This window comes from Oncorhynchus gorbuscha, linkage group LG08 (assembly GCF_021184085.1).
Source record: "Oncorhynchus gorbuscha isolate QuinsamMale2020 ecotype Even-year linkage group LG08, OgorEven_v1.0, whole genome shotgun sequence".
In the NCBI taxonomy this organism is placed as follows: Eukaryota; Metazoa; Chordata; class Actinopteri; order Salmoniformes; family Salmonidae; genus Oncorhynchus; species Oncorhynchus gorbuscha.
Window position 1 is genome coordinate 74,026,971 of NC_060180.1, and position 24,936 is coordinate 74,051,906.

At 44.2% G+C, this 24,936-nt stretch overlaps 1 protein-coding gene across 3 annotated transcripts in view; it reads right to left on the bottom strand.

Annotated features, from left to right (window-relative positions):
- LOC124042178 (netrin-G1-like) overlaps window positions 1–24,936 on the bottom strand; it is a 198,229-nt gene that overhangs the window by 157,893 nt on the left and 15,400 nt on the right. For all 3 annotated transcript variants that reach the window (XM_046360579.1, XM_046360580.1, XM_046360581.1), the window contains exon 2: window positions 9,289–9,719. In XM_046360579.1, the coding sequence (XP_046216535.1) occupies window positions 9,289–9,540 (252 nt within the window). In that variant the 5' untranslated portion in view covers window positions 9,541–9,719. The remainder of the gene's footprint in view (window positions 1–9,288; window positions 9,720–24,936) is intronic.

Here is a 24,936-nt window from a genome sequence, read left to right on the forward strand (position 1 = left end):
ATATGATGAATAATGAGCTTGTTTCTGAGCTTGGTGATGAGCTTGTTTCTGAGCTTGTTTCTGAGCTTGGTGATGAGCTTGGTGATGAGCTTGGTGATGAGCTTGGTGATGAGCTTGGTGATGAGCTTGGTGATGAGCTTGGTGATGAGCTTGTTCCTGAGCTTGGTGATGAGCTTGTTTCTGAGCCTGTTTCTGAGCCTTTTGATGCGCTTGTTTCTGAGCTTGGTGATGAGCTTGTTCCTGAGCTTGGTGATGAGCTTGTTTCTGAGCTTGGTGATGAGCTTGTTCCTGAGCTTGGGGAGGAGCTTGTTCCTGAGCGTGGTGAGGAGCTTGTCCCTGAGCTCGGTGATGAGCTTGTTCAAGAGCTCGGTGATGAGCTTGTTCAAGAGCTTGGTGATGAGCTTGGTGATGAGCTTGGTGATGAGCTTGGTCCTGAGCTTGCTTGGTGATGAGCTTGTTCCAGAGCTTGGTGATGAGCTTGGTGATGAGCTTGGTGATGAGCTTGGTCCTGAGCTTGCTTGGTGATGAGCTTGTTCCAGAGCTTGGTGATGAGCTTGGTGATGAGCTTGGTGATGATCTTGGTGATGATCTTGGTCCTGAGCTTGGTGATGAGCTTGGAGGGTTCTATGGTGTTAAATGTTGAACTGTAGTCTATGAACAGCATTCTTCCATAAGTATTCCCTTTGTGGCTGAGGGCAGTGGCTGAGAGCAGGGTGTCTGGGATGATGGTGTTGATGTGAGCCATGACCAGCCTTTCCAAGCATTTCATGGCTATGGGAAACAGGAAAGGCCTTCCCCAAACTGTTGCCACAAAGTTGAAAGCACAACATTTGCCGAGACTATAATGTTATGCTGTAGCGTTAATATTTCCCTTCACTGGAACTAAGGGACGTCGTCCAATCCATGAAATACAGCCCCAGACCATTATTCCTCCTCCACCAAACTTTACAGTTGTCACTATGTGCTTGGACAAGTAGCAATTCTCATGGCATCCTCCGAATCATATTAAATCAAGTTGTATTTATACAGCACATTTCAGACATGTAATGCAACGCAAATTGCTTTTCAGGGAAAAACTAAGTAAAAAAACTATGAAAATAAAAAGGCTGAAATATTTACTACACAACAAACATAAGATTTTTTTAACTAAATAATGATACAAGCTGAACAACTAAAAAAAACCATAAGGAAAAGCAAAGTTTAAAATATGTGCATAGTTTCAGCTCCCTTCAAGTTCTCTGGCAGGCTATTCCAGAGGCTGGGGGCATAGTAACTAAAGGCTGCATCTCCTTGCCTCTTGGTCCCAGGCTTTGGGATAGTTAAAAAGCCAGTGCCAGAGGACCGGAGGGTCCTACTGGGTACATAACTCAAAAGCATGTCTGACATGTATTGGAGACACAATGGAAGATTGATTTAAAAAACCAATAGAAGAATCTTAAAATGAATTATATTCAGTCAGTGCAGAGCCTTTAAAACGGGTGTATTGTGTACTCCCCTCCCTGGTCTTGGTCTGTACCCATTCTGCAGCATTCGGTATGTTTTGGATTTGACCAATGGCTTTCTTTGGTAGACAAGACAGGAGAGCATTACAGTAGTCAAGCCTTCTCGTAATAAAAGCATTGATGAGTCTCTCTGTATCAGCCTGAATGAGAAACGTCCGCACCTTGGCATTGTTCCTCAGGTGGTAAAAAGCTTTTTTGGTCACATTACTAATGTGTGATAGAAAAATGAGTCAAGAATCTAAAATAAGACCTAGGGTTTGACTCCAAAAATAAGTACACCAGTCAAGTCTTGTTGGATGAGGAGTGTCGCTGCACAGCTATTTTCAGGTCTCTCTAGATAATATCGATCAGGTTCAAGACCAGGGTGTTTCTGGGCCACTCAAGGATATTCAAGGAAGGGCGAAGGGGAAAGGAGGAGGGGAAGGGGAAAGGGGAAGCGATACGGAAAGGTGAAGGGGAAGGGAAAGGGGAGGGGAAAGGGGAAGGGAAAGGGTAAGGGGAGGGGAAAGGGGAAAGGGGAAAGGGGAAGGGAAAGGGTAAGGGGAGGGGAAAGGGGAAAGGAGGGGAAAGGGTAAGGGATACGGAAAGGGGAAGGGAAAGGGGAAGGGAAAGGGAAAGGGAAAGGGGAGGGGAAAGGGGAAAGGAAAGGGTAAGGGATACGGAAAGGGGAAGGGATGGGGAAAGGGATACGGAAAGGGGAAGGGATGGGGAAAGGGATACGGAAAGGGGAAGGGAAAGGGGAAGGGATACGGAAAGGGGAGGGATGGGGAAAGGGGAAGGGATAGGGAAAGGGGAAGGGATGGGGAAAGGGGAGGGGAAAGGGGGGAAGGGGAAGGGATGGGGAAAGGGGAAGGGATACGGAAAGGGGAAGGGAAAGGGGAGGGAAAGGAGTAGGGAAAGGGGAAGGGAAATGGGAGGGAAAGGGGAAGGGAAATGGGGAAGGGATAGGGAAAGGGGAAGGGATACGGAAAGGGGAAGGGGAAGGGATACGGAAAGGGGAAGGGATACGGAAAGGGGAATGGGAAAGGGATACGGAAAGGGGAAGGGAAAGGGGATGGGGAAAGGGGAAGGGAAAGGGGAGGGGAAAGGGGGGGAAGGGAAAGGGAAGGGGGATACGGAAAGGGGAAGGGATGGGGAAAGGGGAAGGGAAGGGAAAGGGGAGGGGAAAGGGGAAGGGAAAGGGATAGGGGAAAGGGGAAGGGAAAGGGGATAGGGAAAGGGGAGGGGATACGGAAAGGGGGGGAAGGGATACGGAAAGGGGAAGGGAAAGGGAGGGGAAAGGGGAAGGGATACGGAAAGGGGAAGGGAAAGGGGAGGGGAAAGGGGAGGGGAAAGGGGAAGGGAAAGGGGAGGGGGAAAGGGGGGAAAGGGGAGGGGAAAGGGGAGGGGAAAGGGATATGGAAAGGGGAAGGGATACGGAAAGGGGAAGGGGAGGGGAAAGGGGAAGGGAAAGGGGAAGGGGAAGAGAAAGGGGAAGGGGAGGGGAAAGGGAAAGGGAAAGGGAAAGGGAAAGGGAAAGGGAAAGGGAAAGGGAAAGGGAAAGGGGAAGGGAAAGGGGAAGGGAAAGGGAAAGGGGAAGGGAAAGGGGGAAAGGAAAGGGAAAGGGGGGAGGGGATACGGAAAGGGGAAGGGAAAAGGAAAGGGGAAGGGAAAGGGGGGAAGGGAAAGGGAAAGGGAAAGGGAAAGGGAAAGGGGAAGGGAAAGGGGAAGGGAAAGGGGAAGGAAAGGGAAGGGAAAGGGAAAGGGAAAGGGGAGGGGATACGGAAAGGGGAAGGGGAAGGGAAAGGGAAAGGGGAAGGGAAAGGGGAAGGGAAAGGGGAAGGGAAAGGGGAAGGGAAAGGGAAAGGGAAAGGGAAAGGGAAAGGGGGAGGGGGGGATACGGAAAGGGGAAGGGAAAGGGAAAGGGGAAGGGGAAGGGGAAATCTAGTCAATAGTCCAACTAAATGTATTCAACTAGAAACACCTCAAGGATAAATCAGTGGAAACAAAATGTTGAGTCTCAAAGCAAAAGGTTCTGATTACTTATGTAAATATGGTATGTCAGTCAGGCCAGTTAACTATGGAGATCTGAGTCAACTCAAGTTATGTCAGTCAGGCCAGTTAACTATGGAGATCTGAGTCAACTCAAGTTATGTCAGTCAGGCCAGTTTACTATGGAGATCTGAGTCAACTCAAGTTATGTCAGTCAGGCCAGTTTACTATGGAGATCTGAGTCAACTCAAAATATCTCAGTCAGGCCAGTTTACTATTGAAATCTGAATAAACTCAAATCATGTCTGTCAGGCGTTTACTATTCAGGTCTTTTGTAAAAGAAGAGAGAGAAGCAGTTGTAAAATGCTTGTCATCATTATCCATCCGATAAGGGAACACATCGTCACAGATTACAGATGACTAAAACTAAAACTAAAACAACTAAAGTCAAATCTCCGCCTGAATGCCAGTGACCATCCTCTTGATAATCCACATTGACGATAAAAAGGCAACAGAGACACAAAACACAGGATACGTGATGAGTATCTTCTTCAGCCCAAAGTGTCAGTCACACTCCTTGTGTTAAATTGACAGTACTAATGTTGTTGTTTTTTTCCCATGACCCCACATAGTACGCATAAAGGCTAGAATCCTTACACTTTATATTCTCCCAAAAGAAGGACATTGAGGACTAGGTATGTTATGGAATAGTTTGTCCACTATCCTCTCTAATTGCCACCTAATCAATAGAAATTAAAGAATGTTCAACACGGCCCTCTCCTAAATTGTACACCTCTCTACTCTTCCTCTCATTCCATTTCTCTCTCTCTCCCTCTCTCACACACACACACACACCAACCTCGTCACCTTACAGATAGAAACATGGCGTTTGCTACTTGCTGTGTCATGACTTCAAATAATTTCCCTCCCAGGAGGAGGTAGGATCACCACAGTAGAGATTTTGGGATTGAAAACTAACACTCCCTGACATCACACAGTGTGTGTGAGCGCTGCAAGTGTGTCGGATTGAGAGAAGGAGCGTCGTGATGGAACATTCCAGAAAAAAGGCTACCCTGCCGCCCGGTGTGTGGTGTGTAGTGGTGTTGGTGTTGATATTTGGTGTGGTGGTGGTTAGGTGGTGTGTGGTGGTGATGTGTGTTGGTGTGTATGTGTGGCGGTGTGTGGTGGTGGTGTGAGGTGGTGTTTGTGTGTGGTGGTGGTGGTGGTGGTGTGGTGGTGGTGTGTGGTGTGGTGGTGTGGTGGTGTTGGTGTGTGGTGGTGGTGGTGTGAGGTGGTGTTTGTGTGTGGTGGTGGTGGTGGTGTGGTGGTGTCTGGTGTGTGGTGGTGGTGTTGGGGTGTGGTGGTGGTGTGTGGTGTTTTGGTGTGTGGTGTATGGTGTGGTGTGTGGTGGTGGTGTGGTGGGTGGTGTTGTTGGTGGTGGTGGTGTGTGATGGTGGTGGAGGTGTTGGTGTTTGGTGGTGGTGTGGTGGTGGTGGTGTTGGTGTGTGGTGGTGGTGGTGTGTGGTGTAATGATTATGTGTTTATGTGTGGTGGTGTTGGTGTGTGGTGGTGGTGGTGTGTGGTGTAGTGATTATGTGTTTATGTGTGGTGGTGTTGGTGGTGGTGTTGTTTTTGTTGTTGGTGTGTGGTGGTGGTGGTGTGATGGTGGTGGTGGTGGTGTTGTGTGGTGGTGGTGGTGTTGTTGGTGTGTTCTTTTGTGGTGGTGGTGGTGTTGGTGTGGTGGTGTGTGGTGGTGGTGTTGGTTTGTGGTGTGGTTGTGGTGGTGTTGTTGGTGTGTGGTGGTGGTGTTGTTGTTGGTTTGTGGTGTGTGTTGGCGTTGTTGGTGTGTGGTGGGTGGTGTGGTTGGTGTGTGGTGGGTGGTGTGGTGGTGTTGTTGTGTGGTGGTGGTGGTGGTGGTGTGTGTTTTTTATTTTTTATTTTTTTATTTCACCTTTATTTAACCAGGTAGGCTAGTTGACAACAAGTTCTCATTTGCAACTGCGACCTGGCCAAGATAAAGCATAGCAGTGTGAACAGACAACACAGTTACACATGGAGGAAACAATGAACAAGTCAATAACACAGTAGAAAAAAGGGAGTCTATAAACATTGTGTGCAAAAGGCATGAGTAGGTAGGCGAATAATTACAATTTTGCAGATTAACACTGGAGTGATAAATGATCATGTACAGGTAGAGATACTGGTGTGCAAAAGTGCAGAAAAGTAAATAAATAAAAACAGTATGGGGATGCGGTAGGTAAAAATGGGTGGGCTATTTACCGATAGACTATGTACAGCTGCAGCAATCGGTTAGTTGCTCAGATAGCAGATGTTTGAAGTTAGTGAGGGAGATAAAAGTCTCCAACTTCAGCGATTTTTGCAATTCGTTCCAGTCACAGGCAGCAGAGAACTGGAACGAAAAGCGGCCAAATGAGGTGTTGGCTTTAGGGATGATCAGTGAGATACACCTACTGGAGCGCCTGCTACGGGTGGGTGTTGCCATCGTGACCAGTGAACTGAGATAAGGCGGAGCTTTACCTAGCATGGACTTGTAGATGACCTGGAGCCAGTGGGTCTGGCGACGAATATGTAGCGAGGACCAGCCGACTAGAGCATACAGGTCGCAGTGGTGGGTGGTATAAGGTGGTATAAGGTGCTTTAGTGACAAAACGGATGGCACTGTGATAAACTGCATCCAGTTTGCTGAGTAGAGTGTTGGAAGCAATTTTGTAGATGACGTCGCCGAAGTCGTGGATCGGTAGGATAGTCAGTTTTACTAGGGTAAGTTTGGCGGCGTGAGTGAAGGAGGCTTTGTTGCGGAATAGAAAGACAATTTCCTGAATAAAACGTTCCACTGTAATAGACAAGGTGTAAACTTGGCAGTAGAAAATCTTAACAGTATATTTGACCTCTCAGCTTCCCTATCAAATCTAAAAATCTGCAGCTTAAGCCCCACCCTCTTCAACATATATCTCAACAAATTGGAAAAGTAGAAAAGTCCCCTCCCCACTAGAAAAGTCTGCAGCACCTGGCCTCACCCTACTAGAATCTGAAGACAAATGTCTACTGTTTGCTGATGATCTGGTGCTTCTGTCACCAACCAAGGAGGGCCTACAGCAGCACCTAGATATTCTGCACAGACTCTGCCAAACCTGGGCCCTGACAGTAAATCTCAGTAAGACCAAAATAATGGTGTTCCAAAAAAAGTCTAGTCACCAGGACCACAAATACAAATTCCATTTCGACTCTGTTGCCCTAGAGCACACAAAAAACAATACATACCTTGGTCTAAACATCAGCCCCAAAGGCAACTTCCACAAAGCTGTGAACCATCTAAGAGGCAAGAAGGGCCTTCTATGCCATCAAAAGGATCATAAAATTCAACATACCAATTAGGATCTGGCTGAAAATACTTGAATCAGTCATAGAACCCATTGTCCTTTATGGTTGTGAGGTCTGGGGTTCGCTCACCAACCAAGATTTCACAAAATGGGACAAACTCCAAATTGAGACTCTGTATGCAGAATTGTGCAAAAATATAATCTGTGTACAATGTAGAATACCAAATAATGCATGCAGAGCAGAATTTGGCCGATACCCACTAATTATCAAAATCCAGAAAAGCTGTTAAATTCTACAACCACCTAAAAGGAAGCAATTCCCAAACCTTCCATAACAAAGCCATCACCTTCAGAGATGAACCTGTAGAAGAGCCCCCTAAGCAAGCTGGTCCTGGGGCTCTGTTCACAAACACAAAACACCCCACAGAGCCCCAGGACAGCAGCACAATTAGACCCAAGCAAATCATGAGAAAACAAATAGATAATTACTTGACATTGGAAAGAATTAACAAAAAAACAGAGCAAACTAGAATGCTATTTGGCCCTAAACAGAGTACACAGTGGCAGAATACCTGACCATTGTGACTGACCCAAACTTAAGGAAATCTTTGACTATGTACAGACTCAGTGAGCATAGCCTTGCTATAGAGAAAGGGCGCCGTAGGCAGACCTGGCTCTCAAGAGAAGACAGGCTACGTGCACACTGCCCACAAAATGAGTTGGAAACTGAGCTGCACTTCCTAACCTCCTGCCCAATGTATGACCATAATAGAGACACATATTTCCCTCAGATTACACAGATCCACAAAGAATTCGAAAACAGACCCAATTTCACCCAGTTCCCAATTTTGATAAACTCCCACAGAGATACAGAGATATAGAGATAGAGAGAGAAAGAAAGAGAGAGAGACACAGAGGGAGAGAGAGAAAGAGAGAAGGAGACAGAGAGAGAGAGACAGAGAGATACTCCCAAAGTGTTTAAAATAAAAACATGGCCAACTCCCCAACGCAGCATCACTGTCCAGCCCTGTCTCTGTTCTGTCCTGTCTGTGTCTTGTCTCTGTTCTGTTTCTCTGTCCTGTCTCTGTCCTGTCCTGTACACATGCCCTGTTTCTCTGTCCTGTCCTGTTCTGTCCTCCTATCCTGTCCTATTATGTTTTGTGGACACCATTTCCTTGCTTTTAGGGCCTACACACACACACACACACAACACACACACGTACAGTTGAAGTCGGAAGTTTATATGCACTTAGGTTGGAGTCATTAAAACTCGTTTTTCAACCACTCCACTAACTTCTTGTTAACAAACTATAGTTTTGGCAAGTCGGTTAGGACATCTACTTTGTGCATGGCACAAGTCATTATTCCAACAATTGTTTACAGACAGATTATATCACTTATAATTCACTGTATCACAATTCCAGTGGGTCAGAAGTTTACATACACTAAGTTGACTGTGATGTCATGGCTTTAGAAGATTCTGATAGGCTAATTGACATCATTTGAATCAATTGGAGGTGTACCTGTGGATGTTTTTCAAGGCCTAGCTTCGAACTCACCTCTTTGCTTGACATCATGGGAACATCAATGACCCCAAGCATACTTCCAAGGTTGTGGCAAAATGACTTAAGGACAACAAAGTCAAGGTATTGGAGTAGCCATCACAAAGTCCTGACCTCTATCCTATATAACATTTGTGGGCAGAACTGAAAAAGTGTGTGCGAGCAAGGAGGCCTACAAACCTGACTCAGTTACACCAGATCTGTCAGGAGGAATGGGACAAAATTCATCCAACTTATTTTGGGAAGCTTGTGGAAGGCTACCCCAAACATTTGACCCAAGTTAAGCAATTTAAAAGGCACTGCTACCAAATACTAATTGAGTGTATGTAAACTTCTGACCCACTGGGAATGTGATGAAATAAATAAATAAATAAATAAAAGCTGAAATAAATCATTCTCTACTATTATTCTGACATTTCACATTCTTAAAATAAAGTGGTGATCCTAACTGACCTAAGACAGGGAAATTGTACTCTGATTACATGTCAGGAATTGTGAAAAACTGAGTTTAAATGTATTTGGCGAAGCTGTATGTAAACTTCTGACTTCAACTGTACATAACAGTGTGTGTGTGTATGTATACATCCCATTCTGTACAACAGAACAATAGAGTTTGTGGGCTGAAACCTACCTTCTCATTCATCACCATCACAGTCAGCTGTGTGTGTGTGTGTGTGTGTGTGTGTGTGTGTGTGTGTGTGTGTGTGTGTGTGTGTGTGTGTGTGTGTGTGTGTGTGTGTGTGTGTGTGTGTGTGTGTGTGTGTGTGTGTGTGTGTGTGTGTGTGTGTGTGTGTGTGTGTGTGTGTGTGTGTGTGTGTGTGTGTGTGTGTGTGTGTGTGTGTGCGTCCATCACACTTACCGAGATATGTCCGAACCGTGGGTGTGTGTGTTTATGTGTTTGCCAGTACTCACCAGTGTGCAGTATGTCTCAGGTGGGTCTCCACAGGTGATATTGGGCGGGTCCAGGCTGACGGTCAGGTACTTGGTCAGGACTGTAGCTTCTGGTTGACAGGCCATGTAGTCCCACGTTAACCCTTCTTCGGTGTAGATCTGACTCTTACACACGTCATAGTGGCCCCAGGCAGCTGGGTATTGCTGCATGGCCACACACACACTCACACACACACACACCGCCTGCAGGGTCAACATCATCGGACAACGCATCTCCTCGTCCTATCGTGACTAAGCGGCTGTTTTTTTTTTTTTTTGTCCAAAGACAGTGTGAAGGGGGCGGGGCCAATGTGTTGTATCTTCCTCCTCGTGAGCCAACGGGGGTGTGTGTGTGATGTTGTTAGGTTGGTGTGTTTTTAAATCATCGTTGCGGCTGTCAGTCAGTAAGTGCCCTGTGGGAGAGAAGGAGAGGAGGTTATTGGACAGTCAAGGAACAGGTTGAAGGCAAAGTTAAAGGAGTTGTAGTGGAGAGTAGACCACAGGCAAGCACACACACACACACACACAACAAACACACATTCTTACCCTTAGATAATGGCTTGGCTGAAATATACGATTTATTTTATTTCTCTTTGTTTCGATGTAAAATCTCAAAATGATTTTTTTCTATATGTCAAGTAAATTACATTTGAGACAATTGCTTTTCCAGCTGGCTCTATTTATTTCGTATAACTTAAAGTGTAGGAATCATGAGTTTTTAACCACACAGTGTGGTTAACTTAGTTGTAGTCACCATCTGGTTACATTTAACAACAAACATAGTTATGTTTTGGGGTTTTATATAGTTATAAACTTATTTTCAGATATCTTCGGGAACTACCCACAAATAGTCTGGGTAGCCATCACCCCCTCCACCTGCCTGGAGCCTTCCTCCAATCCCCAGCTTGTTGACTGTTCCCCTCGTCCCCTGTCCCCTCGTCCCCTGTGCCCTCGTCCCCTGTTCCCTCGTCCCCTGTTCCCTCGTCCCCGTGCCCTCATCCCCTGTTCCCCTGTCCCCTGTCCCCTGTGCCCCCTCATCCCCTGTCCCCTCGTCCCCTCGTCCCCTGTGCCCTCATCCCCTGTGCCCTCGTCCCCTCGTCCCGTGCCCTCGTCCCCTGTTCCCTCGTCCCCTGTGCCCTCGTCCCCCTGTCCCCTCGTCCCCTGTGCCCCCTCATCCCCTGTCCCCTGTGCCCTCGTCCCCTCGTCCCCTGTGCCCTCATCCCCTGTGCCCTCGTCCCCTCGTCCCCTGTTCCCTCGTCCCCTGTTCCCTCGTCCCCTGTGCCCTCGTCCCCTGTGCCCTCGTCCCCTCATCCCTGTCCCCTGTCCCCCCTCATCCCCTCGTCCCCTGTGCCCTCGTCCCCTGTGCCCTCATCCCCTCGTCCCCTGTGCCCTCATCCCCTGTGCCCTCGTCCCCTCATCCCTGTCCCCTGTGCCCTGTCCCCCCCTCGTCCACTCTGCCGCCTCTGGAATCTATCTACTTCACATCTATATCGCTATTGGAATCTATCTACTTCACATCTATATCGCTATTGGAATCTATCTACTTCACATCTATATCGCTATTGGAATCTATCTACTTCACATCTATATCGCTATTGGATTACCCTCACTGGCTCTCCCTCAGCCCGGTTCTCCCAGCCTGATATTCTCAGCCGGATTTTAGAACTCAACATTATTATTTATTAATATTATTTATTTTTTATAATTTAATATAAATGAAACAAGACCACTTTCTCTTGGTCACAGATGGACGACGTCCCTTCGTGTTTAAAATTATAACTTTTCATTTGAATGATGTCTCTGCGCCGCTCAGCGGTCGTTTTTAAGAGAAAATGCTGTCCTCAGTTATATGAAAGAGTGCCAATATTGTACTGTCACTAAGTAAGATCCCATTTTGCATTTGATTGTTTCTATTTTTAGAAAGCATTTCAATTATTGCAAACGCTATTGTTCCACTTCTGTTGAATAGGAAATATATTATTTTTCATATTTTCACATTATCTGTACTGTACAGTCGGGGCCAAAAGTTCTGAGATCGACACAAATATAAATTTTCACGAAGTTTGCTGCTTCAATGTTTTTAGGTATTTTTGTCAGATGTTACTATGGAATACTGAAGTATAATTACAAGCATTTCATAAGTGTCAAAGGCTTTTATTGACAATTACATGAAGTTGATGCAAAGAGTCAATATTTGGAAGTGGAAAGTGGTGTGTTGGAGGGAATGGGAGAGGAAAGTGGTGTGTTGAGGGATTGCATTGCAGGACACTGTGAGCTATCTATCACAAACGATCAGTAAGATGAAACAACTGTTCCTGTAATGGTACCTAACAGCCTTGTGTGTGTGTGTGTGTGTGTGTCTGTGTGTCTGTGTGTCTGTGTGTCTGTGTGTCTGTGTGTCTGTGTGTCTGTGTGTGTGTGTGTGTGTGTGTGTGTCTGTGTGTGTGTGTGTGTGTGTGTGTGTGTGTGTGTGTGTGTGTGTGTGTGTGTGTGTGTGTGTTGTTGTCAGGTAGGTAATGCCTATCAGTTGGTGTGTGAAACAGGTCCCAAAATAGATGCTGCTGCATGCCAACCTCAGACGGAGTAAATAGTGTTGTTGACTGCATATTTCCAACACCTACATTTCAACTGAAGGTGTTCTGATTTTACCTTCAGTTTGTTAATGTTCCATTATGACTTAATACTGTAGTGAATGTTCCATTATGACTTAATACTGTAGTGAATGTTCCATTATGACTTACTAATGTAGTGAATGTTCCATTATGACTTACTAATGTAGTGAATGTTCCATTATGACTTACTAATGTAGTGAATGTTCCATTATGACTTACTACTGTAGTGAATGTTCCATTATGACTTAATACTGTAGTGAATGTTCCATTATGACTTAATACTGTAGTGAATGTTCCATTATGACTTACTAATGTAGTGAATGTTCCATTATGACTTAATACTGTAGTGAATGTTCCATTATGACTTAATACTGTAGTGAATGTTCCATTATGACTTACTAATGTAGTGAATGTTCCATTATGACTTACTACTGTAGTGAATGTTCCATTATGGCTTACTAATGTAGTGAATGTTCACTACTACTGTAGTGATTAAGAGTAATGAAATATCACATTTACGTAAGCATTCAGAGCCTTTACTCAGTACTTTGTTGATGCACCTTTGGCAGCAATTACAGCCTTAAGTCTTCTTGGGTATGACGCTACAAGCTCAGGCACACCTGTATTTGAGGTGTTTCTCCCATTCTTCTCTGCAGATCCTCTCAAGCTCTGTCAGGTTGGATGGGGAGCGTCGCAGCACAGCTATTTTCAGGTCTCTCCAGAGATGTTCGATCGGGTTTAAGTCTGGGCTCTGGCTGGGCCACTCAAGGACATTAAGAGACTTCTCCCGAAACCACTACTGCAATTGTCTTGGCTGTGTGCTTAGGGTCGTTGTCCTGTTGGAAGGTGATTCTTCACTCCTGTCTGAGGTCCTGAGTGCTCTGGAGCAGGTTTTCATCAAGGATCTCTCTGTACTTTGCTCCTTTCATCTTTCCCTCGATCCTGACAAGTCTCCCAGTCTCTTCTGCTGAAAAACATCACTACAGCATGATGCTGCCACCACCATGCTTTACCACAGGGATGGTGCCAGGTTTCCTCCAGATGTGACGCTTGGCATTCAGGCCAAAAAGTTAATCTTGGTTTCATCAGACCAGAGAATTTTGTTCCTCATGGTCTTTGTGTCATGTTTTGTCTTATATTGTCTTGTCATTATGCTTTCCCTTCTGTTCGTTTCCCCCTGCTGGTCTTATTAGGTTCGTTCCCTTTTTTCTCTCTCCCTCCCTCTCTCTCTTCTCTCTATCGTTCCGTTCCTGCTCCCAGCTGTTCCTATTCCCCTACTCAATCATCTAGTCTTTTCACACCTGTTCCGTATCTTGCCCTCTGATTAGAGTCCCTATTTCTCCACTTGTTTTCCGTTTCTGTCCTGTCGGATCCTTGTATATTGTTCACCGTGCTGTGTCTTTGTCTCGCCCAGTCGTGTCTTGTTTCCCTCAGATGCTGCGTGTGAGCAGGTGTCTGAGTCTGCTACGGTCGGTGCCTTCCCGAGGCAACCTACAGTTAATGGTCGAGTCTCCAGTCTGTCCTCGTCACTACGAGTGGAATTAAGTTTTTTATGTTTTGTTTTCTGCTCTGATTGTCCAGGAGTATTGCCTATTTCCTTTACTGGAATAAAGACTCTGTTTTCGCCAAGTCGCTTTTGGGTCCTCATTCACCTGCATAACACTTTGAGTCTTTAGGTGCCTTTTGGCAAACTCCAAGTGGGCTGTCATGTGCCTTATACTGAGGAGTGTCTTCTGTCTGGCCACTCTACCATAAAGACCTGATTGGTGGAGTGCTGCAGAGATGCCTGTCCTTCTGGAAGGTTCTCCCATCTCCACAGAGGAACTCTGTAGCTCTGTCAGAGTGACCATCGGGTTCTTGGTCTCCTCCCTGGAGTGCTGCTGAGATGCCTGTCCTTCTGGAAGGTTCTCCCATCTCCACAGAGGAACTCTGTAGCTCTGTCAGAGTGACCATCGGGTTCTTGGTCTCCTCCCTGGAGTGCTGCTGAGATGCCTGTCCTTCTGGAAGGTTCTCCCATCTCCACAGAGGAACTCTGGAACTCTGTCAGAGTGACCATCGGGTTCTTGGTCTCCTCCCTGGAGTGCTGCTGAGATGCCTGTCCTTCTGGAAGGTTCTCCCATCTCCACAGAGGAACTCTGGAACTCTGTCAGAGTGACCATCGGGTTCTTGGTCTCCTCCCTGGAGTGCTGCTGAGATGCCTGTCCTTCTGGAAGGTTCTCCCATCTCCACAGAGGAACTCTGGAACTCTGTCAGAGTGACCATCGGGTTCTTGGTCACCTCCCTGATCAAGGCCCTTCTCCACCAAATGTTTAGTTTGGCCGGGCGGCCATCTCTATGAAGAGTCTAAATACTTATGAAAATAAAGTATTTTCTGTTTTTTATCTTTAATATATAACAGGTCTAAAAACCTTTTTTCACTTTGTCATGATGGGGTATTGTGATGTCATTAAGGGGTATTGTGATGTCATTAAGGGGTAGTTTATTATTATTTGTATTTATTTTTTTCTCCTTTGACTTTTTATTTGAGCTTGCGTTGTTAAAATTAATGTTTGAATACATAAAAAGTTATTTAAAAATGTCAACTGACCAGATATCAAATTACTTTTAAAAACCATTTGGTGTAAAAACTTAGGACCGATTTTTAGAAAAACATCTGTCATTAAGGGGTAGTGTGATGTCATTAAGGGGTATTGTGATGTCATTAAGGGGTAGTGTGATGCGATTAAGGGGTATTGTGATGCCATTAAGGGGTAGTGTGATGTCATTAAGTGGTAGTGTGATGTCATTAAGGGGTATTGTGATGTCATTAAGGGGTATTGTGATGTCATTAAGTGTGATGTCATTTGTGATGTCATTAGGGGTAGTGTGATGTCATTAAGGGGTAGTGTGATGTCATTAGGGGTAGTGTGATGTATTGTGATGTCATTAAGGGGTAGTGTGATGTCATTAAGGGGTATTGTGATGTCATTAAGGGGTATTGTGATGTCATTAAGGGGTAGTGTGATGTCATTAAGGGGTAGTGTGATGTCATTAAGGGGTAGTGTGATGTCATTAAGGGGTAGTGTGATGTCATTAAGGGGTAGTGTGATGTCATTAAGGGGTAGTGTGATGTCATTAAGGGGTAGTGTGATGTCATTAAGGGGTATTGTGATGTCATTAAGGGGTAGTGTGATGTCATTAAGGGGTAGTGTGATGTCATTAAGGGGTAGTGTGATGTCATTAAGGGGTAGTGTGATGTCATTAAGGGGTAGTGTGATGTCATTAAGGGGTAGTGTGATGTGATGTCATTAAGGGGTATTGGATGTCATTAAGGGGTGTGATGTCATTAAGGGGTAGTGTGATGTCATTAAGGGGTAGTGTGATGTCATTAAGGGGTAGTGTGATGTCATTAAGGGGTAGTGTGATGTCATTAAGGGGTAGTGTGATGTCATTAAGGGGTAGTGTGATGTCATTAAGGGGTATTGTGATGTCATTAAGGGGTATTGTGATGTCATTAAGGGGTATTGTGATGTCATTAAGGGGTATTGTGATGTCATTAAGGGGTATTGTGATGTCATTAAGGGGTATTGTGATGTCATTAAGGGGTATTGTGATGTCATTAAGGGGTATTGTGATGTAGATTGATGAGGGGAAAAAAGTATTTAATAGATTTCAGAATAAGACCATAACGTAACAAAATGTGGAAAATATCAAGGGCTCTGAATACTTTCTGAAAGTACAGTATAGCGTCACTCTCTGATCACAGAAGTGGAGCTGTGGAGCTGCTCTGGTTTACAGTAGGACAAGAGAAAAAGGGAAACACTAGGCGATGGAGAGAGAGAGAGAGAGAGAGAGAGAGAGAGAGAGAGAGAGAGAGAGAACAAAATAAATAAAGAGAGGGAAGGAGGAGAGAGAGAGAGAGAGAGAGAGAGAGAGAGAGAGAGAGAGAGAGAGAGAGACAGAGACAGAGAGACAGAGAGACAGAGAGAGAGAGAGAGACAGAGACAGAGACAGAGACAGAGACAGAGACAGAGACAGAGACAGAGACAGAGACAGAGAGAGAGAGAGAGAGAGAGAGAGACAGAGAGACAGAGAGACAAACAAACAAACCAAAACAAAGGCAAAGGCAAAGTCTTCTCATGCTTTGTTGATTTCAAAAAAGCCTTCGACTCAATCTGGCATGAGGGTCTGCTATACAAACTGATGGAAAGTGGTGTTGGGGGTAAAACATACGACATTAAAAATCCATGTACACAAACAACAAGTGTGCGGTTAAAATTGGCAAAAAACACACACATTTCTTCACACAGGGAAGTGGGGTTAGACAGGGATGCAGCTAAAGCCCCACCCTCTTCAACATATATATCAACGAATTGGCGCGGGCACTAGAAAAGTCTGCAGCACCCGGCCTCCCCCTGCTAGAATCCGAAGTCAAATGTCTGCTGTTTGCTGATGATCTGGTGCTTCTGTCACCAACCAAGGAGGGCCTACAGCAGCACCTAGATCTTATGCACAGATTCTGTCAGACCTGGGCCCTGACAGTAAATCTCAGTAAGACCAAAATAATGGTGTTCCAAAAAAGGTCCAGTCACCAGGACCACAAATACAAATTCCATCTAGACACTGTTGCCCTAGAGCACACAAAAAACTATACATAACTTGGCCTAAACATCAGCGCCACAGGTAACTTCCACAAAGCTGTGAACGATCTGAGAGACAAGGCAAGAAGGGCATTCTATGCCATCAAAAGAAACATAAATTTCAACATACCAATTAGGATTTGGCAAAAAATACTTGAATCAGTCATAGAGCCCATTGCCCTTTATGGTTGTGAGGTCTGGGGTCCGCTCACCAACCAAGACTTCACAAAATGGGACAAACACCAAATTGAGACTGCACGCAGAATTCTGCAAAAATATCCTCCGTGTACAACGTAAAACACCAAATAATGCATGCAGAGCAGAATTAGGCCGATACCCACTAATTATCAAAATCCAGAAAATAGCCGTTAAATTCTACAACCACCTAAAAGGAAGTGATTCACAAACCTTCCATAACAAAGCCATCACCTACAGAGAGATGAACCTGGAGAAGAGTCCCCTAAGCAAGCTGGTCCTGGGGCTCTGTTCACAAACACAAACACACCCTACAGAGCCCCAGGACAACAGCACAATTAGACCCAACCAAATCATGAGAAAACAAAAAGATAATTACTTAACACATTGGAAAGAATTAACAAAAAAACAGAGCAAACTAGAATGCTATTTGGCCCTACACAGAGAGTACACAGCGGCAGAATACCTGACCACTGTGACTGACCCAAAATTAAGGAAAGCATTGACTATGTACAGACTCAGTGAGCATAGCCTTGCTATTGAGAAAGGCCGCCGTAGGCAGACATGGCTCTCAAGAGAAGACAGGCTATGTGCTCACTGCCCACAAAATGAGGTGGAAACTGAGCTGCACTTCCTAACCTCCTGCCCAATGTATGACCATATTAGAGAGACATATTTCCCCCAGATCACACAGACCCACAAAGAATTCGAAAACAAATCCAAATTTGAAAAACTCCCATATCTTTTGGGTGAAATTCCACAGTGTGCCATCACAGCAGCAAGATTTGTGACCTGTTGCCACGAGAAAAGGGCAACCAGTGAAGAACAAACACCATTGTAAATACAACACATATTTATGCTTATTCATTTTATATTGTGTCCTTTAACTATTTGTACATTGTATATATATATATATATATATAATATGACATTTGTAATGTCTTTACTGTTTTGAAACTTCTATATGTGTAATGTTTACTGTTAATTTTTGTTGTTTTTCACTTTATATATTCACTTTGTATGTTGTCTACCTCACTTGAGACAGAGGGAAGAGAGAGAGAGAAGAGAGAGAGAGAAGAGAGAGAGAGGAGAGAGAAGAGAGAGAGAGGAGAGAGAAGAGAGAGAGAGAGAGAGAGAGAGAGAGAGAGAGAGAGAAGAGAGAGAGAGAGAACAGAGAGAGAGAGAGAAGAGAGAGAGAACAGAGAGAGAGAGAAGAGAGAGAGAACAGAGACAGAGAGAGAGAGAGAGAGAGAGAGAGACAGAGAGAGAGACAGAGACAGAGACAGAGACAGAGACAGAGAGAGAGAGAGAGAGAGAGAGAGAGAGAGAGAGAGAGAGAGAGAGACAGAGAGAGAGACAGAGGGAAGAGAGAGAGAGAGAGAGAGAGAGAGAGAGAGAGAGAGAGAGAGAGAGAGAGAGAGAGAGAGAGAGAGACAGAGAGAGAGAGAGAGAGAGAGAGAGAGAGAGAAAGAAGAGAGAGAGAGAGAGAGAGAGAGAGAGAGAGAGAGAGAGAGAGAAAGAGAGAAGAGAGAGAAGAGAGAGAAGAAGAGAGAGACAGAGAGAAGAGAGAGAGAGAGAGAGAGAGAGAGAGAGGGAGAGAGAGAGGGAGAGAGGGAGAGAGAGAGAGAGAGAGAGAGAGAGAGAGAGAGAGAGAGAGAGAGAGAGAGAGAGAGAAGAGAGAGAGAGAGAGAGAGAGAGAAGAGAGAGAGAAGAGAGAGAGAAGAGAGAGAGAGAGAGAGAGAGAGAGAGAGAGAGAGAGAGAGAGAGAGAGAGAGAGAGAGAGAGAGAGGCGATAAAGTAGAGGACTGTGGCTGGTTATTCTGCTATGATGATGAATAGCTGCCCCCTGACCCCTGACCAAACTGACAGCTGACAGTTGAAAGGTCCAGTATGTAGTAATAGTTTGATGATGTTGACAGTTGAAAAGCCCAGTATGTAGTAATAGTTTGATGATGTTGACAGTTGAAAAGCCCAGTATGTAGTAATAGTTTGATGATGTTGACAGTTGAAAAGCCCAGTATGTCGTAATAGTTTGATGATGTTGACAGTTGAAAAGCCCAGTATGTAGTAATAGTTTGATGATGTTGACAGTTGAAAAGCCCAGTATGTAGTAATAGTTTGATGATGTTGACAGTTGAAAAGCCCAGTATGTAGTAATAGTTTGATGATGTTGACAGTTGAAAAGCCCAGTATGTAGTAATAGTTTGATGATGTTGACAGTTGAAAAGCCCAGTATGTCGTAATAGTTTGATGATGTTGACAGTTGAAAGGTATTCTGAAGATATATTGCTGTGGAAAAAATGTTGTTGCTTTTGATGTAAAACCACACCTGTCTTTTGACTTACTCACAGTGTGCGTTTCCATCTGCCTAAATAAGATGACACTAACGCTTAGGCTTTAGCTCAGTGGGATAACACAGTCGAGGAACACAGGAGACCAGGGTTTGAACTCACTCAGTCACACACCATGTTACTCAATGACTCACAATGCACTGGGGATAACTACATTTTCTGGGTTCAAAGGTTACAAGAAGACAAATGCTATTTCTGCAACGGTGCATTCTATATTAAAAGTCATACATATTTCACTAGGTTTCTCTCTGTATGTTTAGAGTACAGAGAGAAAGAGAGCGAGCGAGAGCGAGAGAGAGAGGAAGTTGGAGAGCGAGAGAGAGAGCAAGCAAGCGAGAGAGAGAGAGGAAGTTGGAGAGAGAGAGAGAGAGAGCAAGCAAGCGAGAGAGAGAGAGAGCGAGAGAGAGAGAGAGAGAAAGTGGGAGAGAGAGAGAGAGAGAAAGTGGGAGAGAGAGAGAGAGAGAGAGAGAAAGTGGGAGAGAGAGAGAGAGAGAAAGTGGGAGAGAGAGAGAGACAGAGAGAGAGGAAATGGGAGAGCGAGAGAGACAGAGAGAGAGGAAGTGGGAGAGCAAAGAGAGAGGAGAGGGAGAGAGAGGGAGAGAGAGAGAGGAAGTGGGAGAGCGAGAGAGAGAGAGAGAGAGAGAGAGAGAGAGAGAGAGAGAGAGAGAGAGAGAGAGAGGAAATGGGAGAGCGAGAGAGACAGAGAGAGAGGAAGTGGGAGAGCAAAGAGAGAGAGGAAGTGGGAGAGCGAGAACGTGAGAGAAAGAGAGTATACAGCAAGATGTTTATCTCTCTCTTCCCTCCACTCTCCTGTTGTTTTTCAATCCTGTGAAACACCCCCTTGTGTCCGCTAGCATCCCATCCATTAGGCCAGTCAGGTGGAGTAAACACGGTAGGCAGCAGTGCCCTGTGGCTTGTTCTGGTTCCTCGGTAGACTTTAAAACACTCTGTTTATTTGATAGTCCAACCCTACATACAGAAAATAATTCACATCCCTTGATGTATTCCACGTTTTGTTCTGGTTACAGCCTGAATTCAAAACAGATTGAATGGATTGGTTTTCAACCAGCTACACACAATACCACATGATGACATCACAATACCCCATGATGACATCACAATACCACATGACGACATCACACTACCACATGACGACATCACACTACCCCATAATGACATCACACTACCCCATAATGACATCACACTACCCCATAATGACATCACACTACCCCATGATGACATCACACTACCCCATAATGACATCACACTACCCCATGATGACATCACACTACCCCATGATGACATCACACTACCCCATGATGACATCACACTACCCCATGATGACATCACACTACCCCATGATGACATCACACTACCCCATGATGACATCACACTACCACATGATGACATCACACTACCCCATAATGACATCACACTACCCCATAATGAAATGACATCACAATACCCCATAATGACATCACAATACCCCATAATGACATCACAATACCCCATAATGACATCACAATACCACATGATGACATCACAATACCCCATGATGACATCACAATACCCCATAATGACATCACAATACCACATGATGACATCACACTACCCCATAATGAAATGACATCACACTACCCCATAATGACATCACACTACCCCATAATGACATCACACTACCCCATAATGACATCACAATACCCCATAATGACATCACAATACCCCATAATGACATCACAATACCCCATAATGACATCACAATACCCCATGATGACATCACAATACCCCATGATGACATCACAATACCACATGATGACGTCACAATACCCCCATAATGACATCATTATTCTGTATACTTCTGGCCCTTCTTTGGACACTGTGTTAACCTGTTACTCCTACCCCCTACTTTTTCGAACATTCTGTTAAAAATCGCGCAACATTTCAGCACCCTGCTACTCATGCCAGGAATATAGTATATGCATATGATTAGTATGTGTGGATAGAAAACACTCAGACGTTTATAAAACTGGTTGAATCACGGCTGTGAACGTGCGTTTCATCGAAAAGTGCAGGAAAATCTGATCACTGAAAATGGAAAAATATATCCATGCGCCACTTCAACCGATTGATAAAGGTGAACCACATTAAATGGGGCCGAGGTTGCAATACCGACAGCTTCCACACGATGTCAACAGTCTTGTCATTTGCCTAGGCTTTGTTTCTTGGTCAAACGAACAAGAGACAAGCCATTTCTTCAGGTCTCCGACCGGATATTTTGGTTGAGATTTACCCGGACATTATTTCCAGACGTACAGCTATAGAATATATAATTTGATCGCTTATTAACGTTTACTAATACCTAAAGTTGCATTACGAAAGTATTTCGAAGTGTTTTGTGAAAGTTTATCGTCAACTTTTTTAATGAAAAAAAAATTACGTTACGTTATAAAACGCTATTTTTTTCATTGATCACACAGTCTTCATAGATCGATATCTAGGCTATATATGGAGCGATTTAATCGGAAAAAAGACCCAATAGTGTTTATGGGACATCTAGAAGTGCAAACAAAGAAGATGTTCAAAGGTAATGAATGTTTTATATTTTATTTTGCGTTTTGTGTAGCGCCGACTATGCTAATTATTTTGTTTACGTCCCCTGCGGGTCTTTTGGGGTGTTACATGCTATCAGATAATAGCTTCTCATGCTTTCGCCGAAAAGCATTTTAAAAATCTGACTTGTTGCCTGGATTCACAACGAGTGTAGCTTTAATTCAATACCCTGCATGTGTATTTTAATCAACGTTTGAGTTTTAACGAGTGCTATTAGCATTTAGCGTATCGCATTTGCATTTCCAGATGTCTAGATGGGACGCCTGCGTGTCAGGTAGGAGCAAGAGGTTAACCCCCTCTACGCAGACGACACCATTCTGTATACTTCTGGCCCTTCTTTAGATACTGTGTTAACCCCCTCTATGCAGACGACACCATTCTGTATACATCTGGCCCTTCTTTAGACACTGTGTTAACTTCTTGGTGACAGGGGGCAGTATTTTCAGGTCAGGATGAAATGCATTCCGAAATCCAACTGCCTGCTACTCATCTCCAGAAGATAAGATATGCATATTATTAGTAGATTTGGATAGGCAACACTCTGAAGTTGCTTAAACTGTTTGAATCATGTCTGTGAGTATAACATAACTTATTTAGCAGGCGAAACCCCGAGGACAAACCATTCAGATTTTTTTCTTTTTTGAGGTCACTCTCTTTTCAATGAGTTTCATTGGGAATCGAGATTTCTCAGGGATGTTCGTGCAGTTCCTATCGCTTCCACTGGATGTCAACAGTCTTTCTAAATTGGTTGAGGTTATTCCTTTGTGTAATGAAGAAATACCGTCATCTTGAACGAGGGTCACTTGAAGTGTACTGTTAGAGGCGTGTGACCAGAAATCTAGCTTCAGTTTGTTTTCTTCCTGTATTGAACACAGATCATCCCGTCTTCAATTTGATTGATTATTGACGTTAAAAAATACCTAAGTTGTATTACAAAAGTAGTTTGAAATGTTTTGGCAAAGTTAACATGTAACTTTTGAGATAATTTGTAGTCATGTTGCTCAAGTTGGAACCGGTGTTTTTCTGGATCAAATGCTCCAAATAAATGTTCATTTTGGAAATAACGGACGGAATTAATCAAACAAAAGGACCATTTGTGATGTTTATGGGACATATTGGAGTGCCAACAAAAGAAGCTCGTCAAAGGTAAGGTATTAATTATATTTTTATTTCTGTGTTTTGTGTCACGCCTGCAGGGTTGTAATATGGTTTCTCTCTTTGTTTACGGAGGTGCTATCCTCAGGAAATATCATTGTTTGCTTTCGCCGAAAAGCCTTTTTGAAATCTGATATGTTGGCTGGATTCACAACAAGTAATAAGTGTAGCTTTAATTTGCTATCTTGCATGTGTGATTTAATGAAAGTTTGATTTTTATAGTAATTTATTTGAATTTGGCGCTCTGCATTTTCCCTGGCTTTTGGCCAGGTGGGACGCTAGCCTCCAAATGAGCTTCAATGCAATACAACACTCCTTCCGTTGCCTTTAACTGCTCTTAAATGGTAGTAACACTAAATGCATGCTCTTCAACCGATTGCCGCCCACACCCGCCCACCCAACGAGCATCACTACTCTGGACGGTTCTGACTTAGAATATGTGGACAACTACAAATACCTAGGCATCTGGTTAGACTGTAAACTCTCCTTCCAGACTCACATTGAGCATCTCCAATCCAAAATTAAATCTAGAATTGGCTTCCAATTTCGCAACAAAGCCTTTATCACTCATGATGCCAAACATACCCTCGTAAAACTGTCTATCCTACCGGTCCTCGACTTCGGAGATGTCATTTACAAAATAGCCTCCAACACTTTACTTAGCAAATTGGATGAAGTCTATCACAGTGCCATCCATTTTGTCATCAAATCCCCATATACTACCCACCACTGCGACCTGTATGCTCTCGTTGGTTGGCCCTCGCTACATATTCGCTACCAAACCCACTGGCTCCAGGTCATCTATAAGTCTTTGCTAGGTAAAGCCCCGTCTTATCTCAGCTCACTGGTCACCATAGCAACACCCACCCGTAGTACGTGCTTCAGCAGGTATATTTCACTTTTCATCCCCAAAGCCATCACCTCCTTCGGTCGCCTTTCCTTCCAGTTCTCTGCTGCCAATGACTGGAACGAATTGTATAAATGACTGAAGTTGGAGACTTATATATATATGCCATTTAGCAGACACTTTTATCCAAAGCGACTTACAGTCATGTGTGCATACATTCTACGTATGGGTGGTCCCGGGGATCGAACCCACTACCCTGGCGTTACAAGCGCCATGCTCTACCAACTGAGCTATCTACCTCATTAACTTTAAGCGTCAGCTGTCAGAGCAGCTTACCGATCACTGCACCTGCCCATCTGTAAATAGCACACCCAACTTCCTCATCCCCATATAGTTATTTTTTTGTTTATTTGCTCTTCTGCACCCCAGTATCTCTACTTGCACATCATCATCTGCACATCTATCACGCCAGTGGTAATCTGTTAATGCTAAATTGTAATTATTTTGCCATTATTTCCTATTTATTGCCTTACCTCCCTAATCTTACTACATTTGCACACACTGTACATATACTTTTCAATTGTGTTATTGACTGTACGTTTGTTTATTCCGTGTGTAACTCTGTGTTGTTGTTTTTGTCGCGCTGCTTTGCTTTATCTGGCCATGTCGCAGTTGTAAATGAGAACATGTTCTCAACTGGCCTACCTGGTTAAAAGGCTAGGGGGGTAGTATTCGGAAGTTCGGATGACTGACGTGCCCAAAGTAAACTGCCTGTTACGCAGAAGCTAGGATATGCATATAATTGGTAGATTGGATAGACAACACTCGGACATTTCCAAAACTGTTAAAATAATGTCTGTGAGTATAACAGAACTGATATGGCAGGCAAAAACCCGAGGAGAATCCATCCGGACATGTTTTTTTTTTTAGGTCACAGGCCATTCAAATGCTTGTCTATGGAATATTCAATGGAATTCCTACCAGATTGCAGTTCCTATGGCTTTCACTAGATGTCAACCATCTTTAGAAAGGGTTCCAGGCTTGTTTTTTGAAAAATGAATTAGTAGTTGTAGTTTTTCAAGGTGGCTCTCATTTTGACTGTAGTCTTGAGGCGCGCACCTCGTTATTTATCTCCAGTATTTAACATATTACATTCCGTCTTGTTAGAAACGTTGTTTGACTTGGTTGGACGAAGTTTATTGGTAACTTTTGAGATTGCTTTTTCTGCATGTTGAACGAGT